Source organism: Cyrtonyx montezumae, unplaced genomic scaffold (assembly GCF_038088225.1).
Source record: "Cyrtonyx montezumae isolate F1298 unplaced genomic scaffold, pur_monq_1.0 scaffold_17, whole genome shotgun sequence".
Taxonomy (NCBI): domain Eukaryota; kingdom Metazoa; phylum Chordata; class Aves; order Galliformes; family Odontophoridae; genus Cyrtonyx; species Cyrtonyx montezumae.
Window position 1 is genome coordinate 16,900,360 of NW_027071903.1, and position 20,446 is coordinate 16,920,805.

Genomic DNA, 20,446 nt, shown 5'->3' on the forward strand with positions numbered 1-20,446 from the left:
TTATTCTTATATTCTATTGCCTTAGAGATGTGATTTGTTATGGTTACTTCCTTCTTTCTTAAATTGTTTTACCTACTTTATGTAACACAGTGACAAACCTCACAGCTCTGTTGTATTCATTTTCAGAATTCACAGATTTCAACTTTCACATTTTTGTGGGTTTAATCTCGGGAACGTTTTCATTGGTTCCGGAGCTGCACAAACTGCTTTGTACTCTTAATAGGGTTACTTAAAATATCTCTAATGAGTCTTTAGTAACTGCTTTTCTGCTGTTTGGAAGTTGATGGTATTTCTGTTTGTAAAAGTGTGTTATAGAAGAGAAAAAAAATTTAGAACAGATGATGTATGGGTACTACTGTCAGATGTTTTAAATGCTCCTAAAGTTAGCCAGAGATTTTTAATCTTCAGAATGATTATGAAGAAGCAGAGCAGATCCTTTATGTGTCATCCTGCTCTTATGAACAGTACTAGATAGTTCAACATCTCCCCAGTGCATCTCACAGGCCATATGGACACTCTTTTGAAAGGAATGTTTTTTACATTTATTTGTAGCTGTTTAGAGTTCAGAGTTGGAGCTCTGAAAAAAAATATTATGTCTCTGAACGTGGATGCTTTCTGGTTAGAGATTGTATATTTTTTTCTCTTAACAACTTAGTGTTCCCCCTACCGAAGCACTTTTTCTTGTTACATAAATCCTTTCAATTTAAAACTACTTAGTAGGGCTAAAGAAATTCTTTGTGTACTCATAAAGCATAGATGATATCCTTCATTCAATACAAAGGGCACATTAAAGTTTTCCATTTACAAAAGCTAAGTGAATATTAGTCCGCTGTCACTTTGCTTAGTTTTTATAAGGTGGATTTTTAAATGTGTTTTTAAAAGACTGAACACAGCTCTGCTGAGCTTTATAAAAATATAACTGCTCAGCAGCATTGACCCTTTTCATCCAAGAGAGATGGCAAATAAAAAAATGGAATTTTGAAGCTTACCTTAATTGGATTTGTTTTTATCTTTTCATTTCTTTTCATTTTGCAGTGTTGTGGTTTATTGGCACATATTCCCATTCAGCTTACCTGAATAATTTATTCTGTTGTTCTTATAGGATGTCTAACTTTCAGGTTTTTTCAGATTCATCACTGTTACACCTAAATAGTAAGAACATATTTCTCTTTATGTTTTTACCTGGTGACCAATTTTTATGACTAACATATTTACCTTTCGCATGACCCATCACCACTTACTAATGATGTACTTGTGTATGCCATTAGATTAAATACTACTGCAGTTATCTTTCACAAGAGCCCTTATATGTCTTCCAGTCATCTATGAGCTTATTTTTAATTGCACTTGGATACAAACTTATATATATTTCATGGATTGCAAAGAAATCAAGCATTTCAAATTATTTCTGTCAGAAGAGTGTGTGTTTGCTGATTCATTTTTTGTTTGTATTTGAATCTACGAAGTTGGATGAGAATCACTGGTGTGGATAGTTCTGTAACTAGAACTGGTGGTATCATGTCTGCTCAATTATTCGGAGCCATGCAGTCTTGATTTGTTTCCTGTGCTGCTATCAGGAGGAGCAGCACTTCGTTGCAGGAGATCTTAGAATCATAGGGTCACCAAGGTTGGAAAAGACCTCTAAGAGTTCAGCTGTCCAATGACAAAGGTTGGCAAGTGTTGTTCCCTGGAAACTTCATAGGGGCAACATTTCAATATGATACATTTCACATTTAGAGTTCCAGTGGATTTTAATAAGCTGATGGAATACGGTTTGGAGATGTTTATTTCTCTCTCTGTATTGTCCCTTGTGCGTGATAAAAACAGACTTAGATAAATTTGGTACATTTTTTTCTTTGAGCTGAATGTATACATACAAGTGCTCATGCATTTCTGTGTGCTTAGTGTTTTGTTTCTGTCACCAAAGATCAGTGTTGGTAAGATGATTGTATTTGTTATCCCAAATAACTACATTTACATAAGTGAAACCAACTGGGATGGTTTGATTTGCTATAATGATATGATTTCACACCTTTGGGCATACAGTGAATATTCATAGCAAAGCTATATATAATTGTATTGACATTACTGTCTCAGCACGATCACTAGCAGATGAGAACCTAATGTCCCTGTCTTAGGAAAGTATTGTGTTCTGCAGATGAATATTATTCTTTGTCAGACTCAGTAGTTGTTCACATTGCTACTTCTACCTCAGGATCATTGAGCTGTAAGTTATGACAGATAGAGCAATTGCTTTGAGAAAGCTTTTTACTTGACATAGCTTATGCTGAGTGATAACATTGCTTAAACTGATATTAATTTTTTCAGGGACAGGTGGCTTTTCCTTTCCTACCTGCAAGATCCGTGTCATAGTTAGGCAAACCTGAAATAATTACAATCATTTGTCTATAGAACATCATATTTAAGATTGTCATTGCGTGTTATATTCCTTTCAGACTGCAGTGCAGTTCTGGATATCTACTTGATTATTTATTTCATTCTTCATTATTTATTTCATTCTATATCGCAAATAGTCATTTGTATGCTTGTGAAATGCATGTAAAATGTAAATTAAGTGATCTGCATGTAAATTCAATACTGCTGTCATGTTATTGGGCATGTAACAATTCCTTGCAATGCCTTTATGATATGAAACATGTTTAGTAATGTAGGAAGATGATATTGTAGGAATGCTTGGTATTTGACATATATTCACACATGACATTTTGTGTTGAAATTTAAAGTGCTAAATTTGATCTTTGTTCAGCCTTTTCTCTAGCACTTTAGACCATCTGGCAGTACATCTTGTTATTCTCTTTCTTGGTATCTTACCTCCCTGTTCGACGTAAGCCAACCAGCTGATATTTCTAGTGTCTTATACTATGCATCTAGCAGAAGATGTGCCTATGTAACTAAAAGATTTTCCTTGCTGTTATGCTATGACTATCAACTGGTAACAGGAATCTGCTTCTCTTTATCAGTTTTATTTGGCACAGCTTAAGAGAGTGATAGCGTTAAGGGAGCAAAAATGTTACTACTTAAAAGACCATGGTCTCCCCTGCTCCATCTCCTAGCTGTAAACCTTTGTATGTGCACTGTACTTTTGTTAAGCTTCATTATTGTCACTTTTGAACTAATCTGGTGGACATATTTTTTCAAATTAATGCTTTAAAGTACAGGAAAGTTTGGTTGCCAAAGAATGCAGAATTACTTCAGTAGATGAGGGAGAAAAGAGGACTTTGCAGCAGAGATGTGTGACTTGAGAGCCTTTTTTATTTAGTCAGGATCTGCCTTTACAGCAATCCTAATGGTGAAACATTTTCTCACTTGTTTTATGTATAGCTGTCAGCTTAAATTAAGTGCTTTATTGTAACTATTCAGATTTTTTTTGGTAATTTTCTTTTTTAAGGAGAAGTGTCAAGGAAGTCAAGGCTCAAAGAAGAGCCCCACTGTCTAGAATAGACCAGTATAGAGCCAAACAGTATGGATCAGGGGACACCGGGAGAAGACGGGGACACAGAGAGAATGGGGACAATGGGAGGGGATGAGGGGACATTAGGAGAGGATGGGGACATTGGGGGGGGATATGGAACAATGGAAGAGGATGGGGACACTGGGAGGGAACAAGGGACGCCAGGAGGGGATGAGGGACATGAGGTAATGTCCCTGTCCCCCCTTGACACCCCAGTGTCACCCTAGTGTCCCCTGGATGTGGTGTGGGATGCACTGAGGGTGATGCAGAAAAGCCACCTTGTCCCTTGCCTGGCCACTGTTATCATCCTCTGCCAGATGGCCCTGTAGGCTGTGGAAAAATCTGAGAGCCACAGGACTACCACCATCAGCCAACAGTATCTCCAAATGTCCCACTGTCACACCTGGCCTGGACTGCTGCCACCAACACCACCGCTGCCACCAAGGCCAGAAAAGCCATTGATGCTGCTTCCACCATTAGGGAGGTGTTGGAGAAAATGACTAACCACCTCCAGATTCTAGTGGCTGCTGTCACCCACGACCTGGAGGTGACCCAATATTTCCTGCCAGCACTCGAGCCTTGGGGAACACTGTGGTGGCCTTAGAGACAGTGCTGAAGGATGAGGAGGGGATCAAGTGCTGGAGGGTCTGCCAAGAGACCTGTACAGATGGGGACAGTAGGTGGGACCTCCTTGTCTGGAGGACAACCTGTCCCATCAGGAACAAAGGGGAGATGTGGGGACACAGGAGCCTGTGGGCACTGGGGACAACTTGGTGTCACTGTCCCATGTCCCCCAATAATCTTCAAGGACACATTGAACACTGAGCCTCTAGTTTGTCACTTAGGGTTGGGAATACGGTGGCTACATGGGGACAGCAGGAGGGGGAATGCCCCAAAATGTCCCCGCTGAAGAACTCGAGATTGTCCTCAAAAATGCCCTAAAATCCTGGAGGACACTGTGGGGACATGCCAGGACAACACTGGAGGCACTGGGGAGGTGTCAAGGACAAAACTGGGATCACCACTGGTGCTGTGATGAGTATGTGCTGAGAACATCCTTGGGGTCTGGGGGATATCAGGAGCTATTGGGGAGATCAGGGGACACTGGGGGCAGTGGGTGGTCAGAAGATGAGGAGGAAAAGTGGAAAAATAGCCCCGAAAATGAGGAAAAACTCTGGAAGAGGGGGAATCTCCCTCCTGGAAAATCAGAAACGGAACAGAATGCTGCGTGCTCCCACACTGTATTTCCAGCCAATCGTCTTCTGGCTCTGCAGGAAGCTTTCCCTTTCCCTTTGCACTTCCTTACGGCAGTGCCCAGCCCCGTTTTGGATTCATTTTCCTTCTTTTCACTGTTTCCGAGGTCAGCTGAATCCCTGCTGCCAGTATCCACAGTGATGGATCCATAGGTCCTAGCCTCAAATTTAATGACAATTCCCTTCTTTTGTGAAAAATTGGCTCAAAATAAGCTGTTTTAGTAATCTGCTTTCATATTTATTACTATACATTTTCTGCTGTAGCACCAATTGCTGCTAACTGCACTGATTTGTTAGTTTGGGTTTTCTGTGCAATCCAGCCTGAAATCAACGACCTTGAGACCGGCATATTGTCACCTTGCTGCCACCACCCATGTGGACACAGGATGTCACCAGGACTATCGGACCCTCTGAGGTGGGACAACATGCAGAGCTGTTCTGGGTGGGGACAGGCACCGGAGAGGGGGGTGGGTGAGGGGGAAGGGGTGGCAAAAGGGACCAGGGGACAGGAGGTGGCTGACGGGAAAAGGGGACAGTTTGGGAGGTGACATCAGGGAAAAGGGGACCGGGGGACAGGGAGTGGCAAAGGAAACAAGAGAACGGGAGGTGGTCGGGGGACAGGAGTGGTGATTGAGGGGACAGCAGTTGATGGTGGCAGCATAGTGGGAAGGAGTCAAAGAGGATGGGTGTCTGGCCCTGACCTGGAGACGTGGGGACCAGGGAACAGAGCTTGGGGCTATCATCAGGAAGAGGGAACCTGATAGAGACCTGGTGGGGACAGCAGGGACGATATGGAGGATGTGGGAAGACCACCCCCTCTCATGTTCTCATCCGCAGGTGTCCCCACAGCTGCTGCAGCCCCTGGTGACTGTGGTGGCCACCTTGGGCAAGTTGGGGTCCATCCCTGGAGACATTTCCCTAGGGGGGGACATGGGCTCACTGCGGGCCAGGCTGCTGACATTTAGCTCTGGTGTGCGCAGAGCCATGATGCATCCAGATGGCAATGCCACCCTCCTACGACGTGCCCTGGGGGCCACCAAGGAACAGCCCGGTGCCCCCACAGCCATCACTGACTCGTGGCAGAAGGCAGTGACTGCAGTGAAGGACATCTGGGCCAAGCTGCAGGAGGATGCTGCACGCCTGAGGGATGCCTGTAGGACTGTGGCTGCTGCAGGGGCCACCACTGAGGCCTCAAAGGGCCACCTGGTGGAAGCAGTGACACGGGAGGACAGAGCACACAAAGGGTTGATGGCTGCCACCAGGACGGTGGTGGTGTCCTCAGAGGTGACCGAGGTGACAGAGGTGGTGGCAGCTCATGATGCGCAGGTGGCAGAGGCCAGGGAAGAGCTGCAGGCAGCCAGCAAGGCCACTGAGGAGGTGGCAGCAGCGGTGGTGGCAGCAGTTGCAGCCAAGGAGAGGGGACAACATGCAGCAGTGGCCCATGGGCTCCTAGAGCAGTTGGTAGCAGCCTGTATGGGGGCTTACAGCTACTACAGTCATGTGGACCACTGCCTCAGGGACATCAAAGCTATGTTGCATGTCACTAGTGGAGATCATGGCCCTGATGTCCCCAAGGCCACCAACGGGGACATGGGTGTTCCCACGGAGCTGGTGGTGGTGGCTGAGGTGCTGTGGGATGCCAGTGCTCGCCTGGCCCAGGAGCACCTCCTGGCAACAGTGCGGGGTGTTCGGAGCCTGCTGGCCACTTCCAGTGTCACTGACGCCACCAAGGTCACCCAGAGCTGCCAAGAGGCCACCAACGCCCTCCCCAAGCTGCTGCCACCAGGGCTGTGCTAGGGGACAAACACATTCATCAGGGACCAGGGGCACCAACACAATCATGGGATCATGGAGACAGCAAACAGGGACTTCGGGACCACCATTCCAACCACCAATGGAGTGAGGGCTGTCACTGAATGTCACCTCACTGTCACCTCTGTGCAGCCCCTAAACACCCCAAGGGACAGGGATGCCACCACCTCCCAGTAAAAATGGGAAAACCGTTTTGTTTTATAAGAATGGTTTTATTTTATAAAAGTGTTATCATGTGACAAGGTTCTGGCTCCACATGACTTTATCCCTAATGTGTCAACAGATTCCCCACACGTCCCCTCTTGTGTCCCTTTCTCACATCTGTTCCTGTTCCACTCCATGTTCCTATGTATCTCCTTCTCACGTGTCCCTTTCACATCCCTTCTATGTCCCTATATGTTACTTAGGCTCTGTCCCTTACATGTCACTTCCCAGTGGGCCCATGACAGTTCCTGGTGTTCCCAAAACCATCTCAACCACACAAAGAGGTCCTGGTGTTCCCATGTGGAGCTCCCCACTGTTGATTCTGGGATCTCCAAAGTCACCATGACCACACGTGGTGATTCTGGGCTCCCCACACGTCCTGGTATCTCCAAGGCCACCATAGCCATGTCCCTGTCACCTCCTCTGAGCATCATGATGTCCCCTTTTATGTTGTCATTCCCCTCTTGAAAGGGGGGGAGATTGGAGATCCCCAGAACCTGCAGGAAGGTGACAGCCCCCAACCATGAAAACCACTAAGTGCGGTCCAGGGAGTGGTCCTGCTGCATCCTGCCACAGGCCAGGGGCTCCTGGAGTCACTGAGGGGCCACTGAGGGCTCTTGAGGGGCTGCCAGGGGGACAAGATGAGAGGATTTGATCAGCTTCAGACTGCATGTCTGCAAACCCTGGAACCCCAGCTCCTGTGGGATTCCCCCCCCACCCCCCTAAAAAATAGCACCCCTAGGAGTCCTCAACTCCAATGGGATCCCTTCATGTCTCCTCAGAATCCCTCAACCTCCATGGGACCCCTGTGACCCCTCCAAAATTCCCCAATGCAAGTCCCCAAGGGACTCCCTACACCCTCCCAAATCCAATGACCTCACCCAAAAGACAGGCAGGACTCATGGGATTCAAACAGCACCTGCAAGGCCAGAAAAGGCAGAAATTATTTAAACGCACACCAGCTGAAAATAACGCCAAGTCTTAAGTAAAGACGCATTTCTGTCCTTTTCCGTGTTTCTACACAGGGTTCTGCACTCGGGTACGAGTTCACTTCGGCGCACTACGGAAGCGGCGCCAAAGAACGCGACCGCGCCGGAGCAGGCGATGGGCACACACGGAGCAGCCCAGCGGACACACTTCGTCCGTCCGGGCAGCGTGGCCACCCGCTCCGGACAGGGCTCCGATGGGAAGCCTCTCCCAGCCTGAGCTCGGGAGCACAGAGCAGAGGGCGGGGCACCTCCTGGCACCACTCCCACGAGACTCGGGAGACGCTCCGCGCACTCAGAAGGCCCTCAGCCCTCGTGGGAGCGGACGGAGACCGGGAGCCGCAGTGCGGCCGCTCGCTCCGTTTCTCCTCACAGGAGCGGAGCGGCGGGACACTGCCTGAGGCGGCCCGGGGCCGCGGAAAGGCGACGGAGAAGCTCCTCAAGTGCTGCGGGCGGGAGCGGCGCAGCACCGCGCCCACCCCGTCCCCCTCCCAGCCCCTCCTCTTCCTTCCCCAAGCGGAGCGTTCGGCGTGCACCAACCCGCCGCTGTCCGTGACGGACGCCAGCCAATACGCGCCCACACGCGCAGCTAGTTCCGTATACGTCACTTCCGGCTCCGTGCTCCAGCAAGACTTGTCACGTGATTGCGGGGCGGGGTAGGGGCGCGGCCGGGAGCTGAGATCCGGACGGGGGTGTTCGGCTTCAGTCCCGCTCCCTCCGAGCGCTGCTAGTGCGAGAGTAACGGTGCCGGCCACGGCAGCATCCCCTCGGTGCGCCGCTGCCATTGCAGGGGGCGGTTCCTCCTGAGGTGGAGGACGGCCGTGGGGCGAGGCTCGTGAGGTGGGTTTTGCCTTTCCCTCAGCACCGGGTGCTGGCGTGATGCGGAGGGCAGCAGTGAGGGCTGCGCGGGAAAGCTCTGTCTGCGAACTGGGGATTGGAAGACGGGCACTTCGTGCAACCAAGTAGAGAGGTTGGAGAACTTGATGAGGAGGGAAGGTCAGAGTATCAAAGCAGCTGGAACAAATGAAAACGATGCAGGGACGTTTTCTTCAACGTTCCCTTTTACCAAGGCTTCAAAAAGGCTTCATTATGGGTAATGAACAGAAAAGTATAAAATTCTAAAGGAGTAACCCGTGAATCATCTGGGTGCTGGATCTGGTGGCACCATACAATGCAGCAACACAAGGGCTGTTTGCAAAAAGCTGATCCTCCTCCTGGCTGACACTGGCTTGTCAGCAGTGACGCTGGGGCTTTCCATGAGTGCTAAGCATGCTCAATCCTTCTGAAACTCATGCTTCTCTGTTTCTTTTGTTGCTGTTGCATCTGTAAATAAATAATTGCACTATATTTATTCTACTGCTTGCAGAGGCTAGTTATGCATTACCAAAAGTGTTTTTAGAAGAGGATGAAAGGCAGCAAAGCCCACACCCAGCAAGGCCACGGACTTGTAGATCTCCGGAATCATGTCCTGGTAGAGCACTCACTAAGCCCACTCCTGCTGAAATACACGGCCTCTTCCACAAAGGTCACAGGCCCTTGTAAGCAAAGTGCTCCTTAGCAGGAACAGCCAAGATCCAGAGAAGCAGCTGGAGAGAAACTCCAGTCACAGCGGTTTCTATGTCCCCAGAACACAAATGCTGGGAGAGGGCACCTCACTGTCCCCCTGCACTCTTGTCCCTTGCCCTCTCCTGGCTGCTTCCCCAAGCTCCTACCTGAGGTGGATGTGCTATGGCCATTTGCTGCCCTCCTGCAGGCTGCATCTATTACAGGTGAAAAGTAGATGTTAAATCGGAGCCTGCTGGGACTACATAAATGGTCAGAGAATGCAGCAGCCCCTATCCCACCACAGCGCATCTGCAGCAGCACTGCCATTACCAGGCTTCCTCCACAGCAAAGCTGATGTGACAGCTTGTATGGAGCATGCTCACAATCCATGGTATCTGTCATCACTCCTTATGGAATGGATTATCTAGAATAACAAAGCACTGCCAATTACAAGTGCTCAGAGGTTCTTTCTCAAAAGATGGATTTTTAATACTGTTTTTCATTCTAATTTGGATACGGGAAGGGATCTGAGATCTCGAATGTTTATGAAAGGAATCCAACACCACTGTGCCCTTAAAAAATCTCCTCCCTTTGCCACACAGAGGGAACTGTGAACAGAGGATAAGTGAACCTTCATCCTGGTTTTCCATTACTCCCTGGGCGAGTTCCTGGGGACATCAGGGACCCTCCTGGAGATACTGGGAGCCTCCAGGACCCTCACCAGGCCCCAGGCATTTTGGTGCTGCAAGCCTACCAGCACACAGGATTTATCTGCATAAGGGGTGACAGCCCTGGCAGGATGCAGTGTGATAGACCCACATGGCCCTGTGGTGTGAGTACTTCTCCCTGTCCCCTGCTGATGTGTTCAGAGGGGTACACAGAGGTTGCTAGCTGAGGACATAGCCAGGGGACACTTAGGGTGACAGGATGTAGCCACAGCTTGCAGACAGCAGCCAGCTGCTGCAGACATTCATTTGGCAGGAAAGGACACAGGGCGCGACATGGCCCCAGCCTGATCCACGAGGGGCAACAAAAGTGGTCTCGCTTAGACCACTGGGACCATGATGCCATGGGTGAACCTGCTGCCACTCTGCTAGTGACAGTCGTGTCCCCACTGCAGCTGCATTCCCAAAGAGCTTTATTAAGTGCCATGTCCCAGAGTGCCTAAAAAGGACAAAACTGCAGAATTTTGGATCAAGCAATTGCCAGGAGCTTCCAATTAGTGACCATGTTACTACAAGGCCAAGGTCCCCACAGGCCTGGTAACACAGGGACACCACTAGGACACTGAGTGGTAAGCAGCAGTGCAGTTGGTCGCGGCATCAGCAGCTCAAGGCGACGCAGCACTGGGAACATAGCGACAACGAGAGTGTCGTGGATCAGTGCTGGGAGCTCGGTCGTAGTGACACTGCAACAACAATGCTAGGAACACATGGCTGCCGACACTGCCCCACTGGCATCCCCACGCTCACAGTTCCCCGCAGATGTCGGGCAGCAGGCGGCAGGCAGTGATGGTGGCCACGGCGGCAGCCACAGCGCACCAAGCAAAGGCAGTGCATAGCAGCAGCTCCCACAGCTCGGGCGTTCATAAGTTCATAAGGTTGGAAAGGACCTATAAGATCATCTAGTCCAACCATCCTCCTATCACTATCTCTACCCAACTACTAAATTAAACCCTTTAGCACCTCATCTAAACGCTTCTTGAACAGCGCTAGGGATGGTGCCTCAACCACCTCCCTAGGCAGGCCATTCCAGTGCCTGACTACTCTTTCAGAAAAGAAATGCTTCCTCAGGTCTAATCTAAATCTTCCCCGGCGCAGCTTGTGGCCATTCCCTCTCGTCCTGTCGTTATTTATCAGGGAGAAGAGGCCCACCCCCTCCTCACCACAACCCCCCTTCAGGAAGTGGTAGAGTGCAATAAGGTCTCCTCTGAGCCTCCTCTTCTCCAGACTAAACAATCCCAGCTCCCTCAGCCGCTCCTCATAAGACTTGTGCTGCAGACCCCTCACCAGTTTTGTTGCCCTTCTCTGAACACGCTCCAGGGCCTCAATGTCCTTCTTGTAGTGAGGGGCCCAAAACTGAACACAGTACTCGAGGTGCGGCCGTACCAGAGCTGAGTACAGGGGGATGATCACCTCCCTGCTCCTGCTGGCTACACTATTTCTAATACAGGCCAGGATGCTGTTGGCCTTCTTGGCCACCTGGGCACACTGCTGGCTCATGTTGAGCCGAGCATCAACCAACACCCCCAGGTCCTTTTCCTCTCTACATTCTTCAAGCCATTCTGCCCCAAGCCTATAGCATTGCATGGGGTTATTGTGGCCAAAGTGCAGGACCCGGCACTTGGTCTTATTGAACCTCATCCCATTGAGCTCAGCCCAGCTGTTCAGCCTATCCAAATCCCTCTGAAGGGCCTCCCTACCCTCAGGCAGTTTGACACATCCTCCCAACTTTGTGTCATCTGCAAACTTACTGAGGGTACACTCAATTCCCTCGTCTAGGTCATCAATAAAGATATTAAACAAGATGGGCCCCAAAACTGACCCTTGGGGGACACCACTCGTAACAGGACGCCTGTACAGACTCCATTAACCACTACCCTCTGGGCACGGCCCTCCAGCCAGTTCTCCACCCAGAGAAGAGTGAACCTGTCCACACCACGGGCTGCCAGTTTCCTTAGGAGAATACTGTGGGAGACCGTGTCAAAGGCCTTGCTGAAGTCCAGGTAGACTACATCAACAGCCTTTCCCTCATCTACCTGTCTGGTCACCCAGTCATAGAAGGAGATGAGGTTGGACAAGCACGACCTGCCCCTGGTGAACCCGTGCTGGCTGGGCCTGATCCCTTTATTGCCATGCACGTGTCATGTGATTTCCCTCAAGATCATCTGTTCCATAACTTTCCCTGATACCGAGGTCAAGCTGACAGGCCTGTAGTTCCCCGGGTCTTCCTTATGGCCTTTCTTGTAGATGGGAGTCACATCGGCAAGCCTCCAATCTTGTGGGACCTCTCCAGATAACCAGGAATGGTGATGGCAGAAAGTGGCTCGGCAATCACCTCTGCTAGCTCCCTCAGCACCTTTGGGTGGCCCAAGCGTGGCTCATGGCTCCCCCAGGCCTTCCAGCAGCTGCACGGCCCCGCTGAAACGGTGCCCCAGTGCCTCACCCACCGCCCCCCCTCGCCTGCCCCAGCCGCTGCTGTGAGGGGCAGAAGTGAGGGGCTCCCCAGGGTGCCCCTGGCGGCGGCACTCAGCCCTCACCGTCTTCCTCCTCGGTCTCTGACACCTCCCCCGGAGCCTCCAGCCCCGCTACGGGGGTCCCCGTCGCGTTCGCCCAACACTGGCGTGGGGAAAAGGGGTGCGGCCACGGTCTGCGGAAGGGGAACGACCCCCATCGGGCACCGAGACCCCAGCTCCGTCTCCCGACTCTCACAGAAATACCCCGCATAACAAGCCCGTGCCCCCTCAGCCCCATGAGACCCCCCACGGGTCCTCCCAAGCCACCACAACACGCCAGACCCACTACCCAGCCCTGCAAGGACCCACGTAACCCCGCCACGAGCCACCCCCAGCCCTGCGCCGCCGCCTTTCCAGCTCCCCCAGTCTGCTGCGCGTCACGTGACGTCACCACACCGCACGCCCCATGCCCGGACTTGCCCTCACAGGGCATGACGGGCTGAGCACCGCCGCCTGGACTGCGCACGCGCAGAGTGGGACGCTGCGTGTATTTGCCAATGGAGAGATGTGTAGCCTCGCTCATCCAATCGTCCCGCCTCTCGGGCTTTGAGCGACAACCACAGCAGCCAATTGTCTCTGCAAAGACTTGGGGGCGGGCACGTGCGAGCGGCCAATAATGGCGGCAGGGCTCGCCCGGAAGAAGGAGCGGGGGGAGGGTGTGCAGGCAACAGTGGAAGCTAATGAGGGGACCTGACGGGGCAGGGCAGAGCGATAGGAGAGGTTGGGGGGGGGGGGGGGGAGTCTCATTTGGTTCAGGTGATGCTACTTTTCAAACCTGTCCAGGTCGCTCTGGGTGGCATGCGGTCGTGGCTCACTGCTGCACGTATCGTACGGTTTCTGGTGTGGTCCCTTGAGTGCTGCGCAGCGTGACGTAGATACAGAGCTCCCGTCAGGGCAGCCAGGCTGCCTGTGTCCTCTCTTGCCCTCTAGCAGTGAAAGTGCTCCAGGGTGGGCCTAAGTACGGTACTCGACGGGCCTGCCTGCATGGGCAGGGGAGGATAGAGAGAGCCTGTACTTAGTGGTGTTCCTCAGGGATTGGTGCTGGGTCTGGTATGTTCAACATCTTCGTCAATGACCTTGATGAGAGGATAGAGTCCACCCTCAGCAAGTTTGCTGATAATACAAAGCTGGGAGGAATGGCTGACACACTGGAAGGCTGTGCTGCCATTCAGTGAGACCTGGGCAGGCTGGAGAGTTGGGCAGAGAGCAGCCGGATGAGGCTTAACAAGAGCAAGTGTAGAGTCTTGCACCTAGGGAGGAATAACCGCATGCACTGATACAGGCTGGGGGATGAGCTGCTGGAGAGGAGCTCTGTAGAGAGGGACCTGTGTATCCTGTGGATGACAGGTTGGCCATGAGCCAGCAGTGAGCCCTGGTGGCCAGGAAGGCCAGTGGGATACTGGGGTGCATTAAAAAGAACATGGCCAGCAGGTCGAGGGAGGTGATCCTCACCTCCTGCTCTGCCCTGGTGAGGCCTCACCTGGATTATTGTGTCCAGTTCTGGGCTCCCTGATATAAAAAAGACAGGGATCTCTTGGAAGGAGTCCAGTGGAGGGCCACAAAGATGATAAAGGGAGTAGAACAGCTCCCTTATGAAGAAAGCCTTAGAGACCTGGGTCTGTTCAACCTTAAAAAAAGAAGACTCCGAGGGGATCTGATCCATGTCTATAAATATCTAAGGAGTGGGAGGCAAAGGGATGAGGCTGGACTCAGCATTGTGTGGAGACAGGATAAGGGGAAATGGCCACAAACTGAAGCCCAGGAAGTTTCACACAAATGTGTGCGGGAACTTCTTCACAGTGCAGCGACAGAGCACAGGCACAGGCTGCACAGAGAAGTGGTGGAGACTCCTTCTCTGAAGACGTTTAACACCCACCTGGACACCTACCTGTGCAACCTGTGCTAGGGAGTCTGGTTTGGCAGAGGGGTTTGTGAAAGTCAAAAACCGTGTTTTTTTTTTTTTTGTCTCAAAGCTTGCTTTGTGAGGCCTTTCTGGTGATAAGACTCCAAGTAAGAACTGCAGGTTATCGAGATGGGTGTCACCATGCCACAGTGCCTCTGCTTATTGTTGTAAAGATAAGCAGAAGCAGGGACAAGCCTTTTTTTTTTCAGGGTTCAGCTTGGAGAAGCTGATCGCTGCAAAAGACGATAATGCTTGAGCATAGCAACGAAGGTACCTCTCTCTGCTGGCTTATCTGTTGGGCCAGGTATGTCACACTAACAGAGAGAAAAGAAAAATTGAGAAATGGGGGATAAAAGGCCTTCACTGAACTAACGACTTTGGAGAAGAACTCCCAAAGAAAAGATCTTTGACGGAGAACTCCCAAAGAGAAAAAAACCTTTGACGGAGAATTCCCTGAGGGGAAAAGCTCTTTGGAAGAGCCCTGAGGCCTGCTTGCTGTGAAGCGTCCTGGCTTTCTGCCATCCCTTACGGTGACCGGACAAGTTTCTGAGATCAATGGACCCACTACAAACCTCGCTGGATCCACAGTGGTGATTATATCTCTCTTGCCTTCTACCAAGACTCCTTGCTTTTTATCTCTTTTCTATTACTCATCTTCCCCATACCCCTAAGCAACTAGGATTTGTAATAAACTGGTTTTAATAAACGTTTGACCCATTGTGTCCTAATCTTGCCATTGGGTATACACATAATCAAAGAACCACATCTCCTTTATATTGGAGCGTGATGTTTTTATTGGCATAGTTGACGGGATACGTGACAGTGAGAGTGTTGCCCTTCCAGGTATAGTTGATGTGTGTACCTTCTGGAGTTGCCCGGAGTGATATATTTTGATAATTTATATGTGAGTGTCTCTCCAGAAAGATCACTCCAGCTACTGAGTCTTAAGTGTGAAATTTGAAACCCTTTACTGTGTGTGCCTCTTGGAGTTGTGAGGAGTGATGTTTTTTTATTTAAACGTGTATACCTCTCCAGGAGGAATCACTCCACATATTGAACCATATTAACTGTGTTTGTGAGAACTTTCTATGTGTATACCTCTCGGAGATATATGAATTAATCTCTGAATGCGTGTATGCCTCCTCGCGAAGACCTGTTGATCCTTTTCCTGGAGTGGCAAGGAGTGATAATTTAAACGTGAGCACCTCTCCAGGAAAGGTCACTCAACATACTGAAACTTAACTGTGGTTTTGGGACTTATGTGTATGCCTCTCAGGAACCTATTAAGTAATTTTGGATCCCGTGAAGATTATTACGTATTTTCAAAATGTAAGGGTACCTGCTAACTTAAGTGTGGTGTTTGAAGTTGTTTTTTTTCCTCTGTTTGGCTTCACAGAGAAGTGAGGAGCAATTTATGTATTAGCATTTCCTTTGATATAGACCTATAGACCCTTCCCAGTGGATAACACCCTGCATATCGAAACACGAAGATGTTGATTCTCAATCTCTTTGTCTTGAATCATGAGAACAGCTTCTCTACAGTAAGGACAACTGCAAATCATCTAGTTACAAAAGTGCTACTCCCTCTTGATTTATCTGTTGGGCCAGATGTGTTGGGTGGGCATAAATCAAACTAATAAGCTTGTCGATAAGAAAGCAGGATGGAGATCCTGTTGTCCCAACAAGATAACCAAACAGATGTCTCCTTCAGGAATAATGAGGAGCTCTCCCCCTTTAAGGTTTGAAAATTTACAGCAAAATTGACCCTTAGGTTTAATCCCTACTAGGATTTAAAAATCCATGGTTCCATTGCTAAAGGTATTGTTCAAGTCTGTTACAAAAATACAGCAATAATATCTTAATTTTCTAGCATTCCTTAAATTTATTCTCAAAACTAGTTATGGCTTTGAAAGAGGAACTGCTATTACACTCAGTTAACTTTATTGTAGATCCTGTATGTCTTTATTAATATACTCTTAGATTAACACATACAAGCTGCTGCAGTTTGCACTTCCTGTTCCCCTGCAGTTCCCAGCTCAGCCTGCCACCGCCAACGTTACTCCTAGCATGAACAGGAGCTTCAGATAGGCAGCCTCAAATACTTCTTCATCTCCATGTGTGTGCCTTTCCTTCCCTGAAATATCCCTTTTGCGTCCCTTTTGAGTGGGGGATGGTGTCAGTAGGGTTTTATTTTGCATAGCTGTTCAAAGCCCACACTAACTTGGTAGTGAACTTGTGGCTCCTTGACATGGGGCATAGTGCCTTGTTGCTGCCCCACCACTGCTGCTGGCTTCTGTTGGCCTTTTACCTAAGTGATCTGAAGGAACAGAGCATATTATTCATGTGGTTGGGTCTTCCTTAGAGAAGAAGCCATTATTAGTCAGTAGAGTGATCTGTTTTCTTCTTCTATAGTACTTGAGCATGTGTTGTTTTTGTTTTGTTCTGTTTACAGCCCAGTATTTTTCAAATGAAAAAAACTCAGGTTTGAAAGCAAATGAGGCAGTGGAACTGCCTATCTGTCTTTCAAATGCAGTAAAATAATGTTGTGTTTTTTTTTTTTCCCTGTTGCCGAACTAGGAATTCACCAAGTAATTTGAAGACCAAATGAGATTTTATTTTCCTTTAAAAAAAAATAAGGCTGGTAAATGGAGATCTCTAAAGCCTATGTGTAAATCTGGCCATGCTTTTAGACGCTGACCTTGTATTTATTTCCTTCAAAAGTTAATATATTGCTTTTTAAAATATGTCATCTTTACTGAGTCATTTTTCAAGGTGCAAGTATAGAGCAATATACATGTGGGTTTCCAGTGGACTCTATGAGAGTTTTCCACTGATAAGATTTTTCCAGTTGATTAAGAATATTCACTTGTGTTCTTCTACAGTAAATAGAACAAGCCATTTTGAAAGATTTTAGGATCTTTTATTTGTAACAACTGGGCTGCAATTCCTAATATTAAATGGGTGTTTTTTTCATAATAGAGCATTATTTTCATTCACAGGTAACATGTGCTTCCTTTACCACACAAGGAGATAATAGCAACCAATGTCCTGCTGGGTTTGGGTTGGACTCATCTGGGCCTTACTGTACAGGTAACAATGTGACAAATTTAATATGTAATCAGGCAGCAGCATCTTCATCCCTTCTATTCAGAGATCCAGAGCATGCAGTGCACACTCCAAGAAGTGGAAGCTGCTGTCAATGGACAGGTGTGGGCCCAGAGTGCAGAAGCAGTGCCCAGTCAGCCTCCCATCGGCACTGCGATGCCAGATGAGACTGGCAAGCTGCTGTGACCGCTGAGCCTGAAGAGTGATAGAGCACTCTGTGAGGGGAGGGATACGGGCTGGCAACCTAGGGAGCAGCCCACTGAAAACTTGCTTGGGTAGCAAATGTGGAAAGGAAGTTATGAGCATTTTAAGTGTCTCCTCCTAGTGACTGAGTCATGTTTGCTTCAGGGAACAACATCTGATATAGTTTTGTGGACTTAATTCAGTGCCCCTCAGAAGTTTAAAAATTAATGGAGTTAATAGTGAAACTTTACACCATCAGAAAATTTTAAAATCAGGAAAGCTGAAAATAAGACTGCTAAACCATTTTCCTACTTGCAGTATTTTCTGTAAAACAGCATGTATTCTAAACTTATAATACAGAAAATGGAACAATCTTATAATACAGAAACTTATAATACAGAAAATGGCAAGTCTGTCTAGGGAGTCTAAATAGAACACTGATTTCCATCTGCTCTGTTGCAAAGAGATTGTGTCAAATCTTCATTACCACAGCAGTGACCCATACTGCAGATTGACCACAGGCAGGATCCCAAGGAGCCCATTGTGTGGATTGGATAAAAGCAAGAAGCAAGGTCTTAAGTTAGACATGAAAGCTCTACTGCATGTAGTCCCCTTAATGTATAGCAGGGAAATGTAATAAAGGAGACTTCAGAAAGCTGGCTATCGTGATTATAAGTGGAAATTCATAGCACTATCATGCTCTTTTTCCCAGATTCAGGCCTTGCTCTCTTCCTCCAAGCACCCAGGGATGACAGCACAGCTTGCTGGTGTGTATGCTGGCAGATTCCCATTGTCACTCTGCTGACCACTGGGACTCTGGCTGAACAGGGCCACGTAAGCAAAGAATGTCATTGAGAGCTGTGGGTGTGATGTGGGCATGCTGCGAAGAGGCGTTCCACATGTTGCTCTCACACCACTGGAATAGAGTGGGGGTGAAAAAGAGCTGAGGACAGCCTGGTATGGAGGAGAATGCGATGCTGAGCTGTTTGTGAAGCCACCTAATTTCTAGCTCTAGCCTGGGGCAGACAGACATACAGTTCCTCCAGAGGTCACTGGCATGGTGTTTTGTAGTTCATGTAAGACTTATAAGCATTTTTTGAAACGTTTCCTTCCTGCATATGAAGATAAATGTGCTGTGAGAAATCTCTGTTCCCACATCTGCCACAATGCCTTGGGAACCTACCACTGCTCCTGTCCAAAGGGCCTCACCAGTGCTGCGGACGGGAGAATGTGGCAGGGTAAGGGGAGTTGCTGTGGGCAGGCAGGATAAAAAGAGCCCCCCAGCATATCAAGCATGGGGAGATGTTTTCTTCAGGCTGAACCATTTGGTCATTGTATGAATGGTGTTCTAATTATTTGACCTCCTAATAGATTTGCAATCAAGTATTTCACAAATGCTACTCAGTCTGTGTCTCACCGTGCCATGGAGAGATTTACAGTTTCTCTGAACCTGCAGATGTTGATGAGTGTGTGCTAGGAAGGCATGCCTGCCGTGTCAGCCAGGACTACAAGGACAGCACCAGCTCGTACCACTGTGTGCTGCACTGTGGGACTGGCCTCCAGAGGGCAGCGGATGGCCTCAGCTGCCAGGGTATGGCACAGCCTTGTCTTTGGTGTTAGCTGTAGTGAACTAAAAATCTACTCTTTCCTGTTATGAAAGACAAAAACTGTATTAATGAGTGCGAGGAATCCAACTCCTGTCATCAGCATTGCTTCAGTACCATAGGAAGTTTCCACCGTGTGACTTGCAGTGAGGCAGTCAGGCTCAGTGGAGCAGAGCTGCGGCAGCATCAGACGTGGCCAAAGTAATTGGGGAGCAGAAAACATTCAAGGCTGCAGAGAAGTGAAGTCAGCCCTGTCCTTGCACAGCCTCTCTCCTATGCCTTTTCACAAGGGCAGCAAGCTGGCTTGCACTGTATCCTGGGAAATATCTATAATGGATTTCTCTTTGCAGGAAACACTCAGCACTGACTTTGTCTTTGGAAGAACAGAGCAGAAAATGTAATTGAACTGGCAAATCATCAAGTGTTTGGTATCCTGGCTAGAGCAGAAGCCTTCAGAGGAAGGACTCTGGAGCTGTTTGCCAGCATTTGCTGATGGGTGGTAGCCCTGAGCCAAGGGACTCCTCCTGTTTGATATCAGGTCCCCGAAGCCATGGTGCTCTGCATTCTGAGCCCTTGCTGCTTGTTTTAGGCCATGTGCAAGAGGTATGCACAGAGGTAGGTGGGTTTCCAGGCACCTAGAAGGAGGTCCTTTGCAGAAGGCAAGAGTGTTAGCTCATTTGTTCATGACAGTTCAGAGAAAAAGCCTTAACGATCTTTTAAATGGAAAACGTTGTGTGTACACAGAGGACAATTCACAGCTGTCAGGTGAAGCTTTTGCTGAGCAGCAAGCAAGGCTCCTGCACTGGTACAGCTCTGTCCTGATCTTCTGCCTGCAAACGTGAACAGGAAAAGTTCCCTTTGCATTTCTGACGAGCGATTAGAGGCTCAGCTCCTCAACACTGACTAGCTGCTTAATTACCTCAGAAGATCCTGCCTAGTTTGTTGCTGCTTGAGCTAAGCTAATGTTTAAAACCTGAAACGGGCTTTGCTGAGTGCGGAGAACTGCTGAAGGGGCTGTAGATCTCACTCATCTCTCACCAGCATGCAAGGGTAAATTATGAGACTGGTTTGAAGCCAGGAGTACAAAATTAGTCATGGTGGCAGCCCCACAGTGATGCCACCATCTTGGGCAGTAGCTGCACAA

The 20,446-nt window shown here is 48.8% G+C and overlaps 1 protein-coding gene across 1 annotated transcript; it reads left to right on the forward strand.

Moving 5' to 3' along the window:
- Window positions 1-4,580: 4,580 nt before the first annotated feature.
- On the forward strand, window positions 4,581-6,781 carry LOC136046773 (uncharacterized). The gene is made up of 2 exons (XM_065733515.1): window positions 4,581-5,140; window positions 5,563-6,781. The coding sequence occupies exons 1-2, from the start codon at window positions 5,099-5,101 to the stop codon at window positions 6,520-6,522; spliced, it is 1,002 nt and encodes a 333-aa protein (XP_065589587.1). The 5' UTR covers window positions 4,581-5,098; the 3' UTR covers window positions 6,523-6,781.
- Window positions 6,782-20,446: the final 13,665 nt, after the last annotated feature.

Bases quoted from the DNA above. Each gene is read 5' to 3' on its own strand.
- LOC136046773 (XM_065733515.1), top strand. From the start codon at position 5,099: ATGTGGACACAGGATGTCACCAGGACTATCGGACCCTCTGAG. The intron at 5,141-5,562 runs GTGGGACAACAT...TCTCATCCGCAG, and splicing joins GGACTATCGGACCCTCTGAG to GTGTCCCCACAGCTGCTGCA.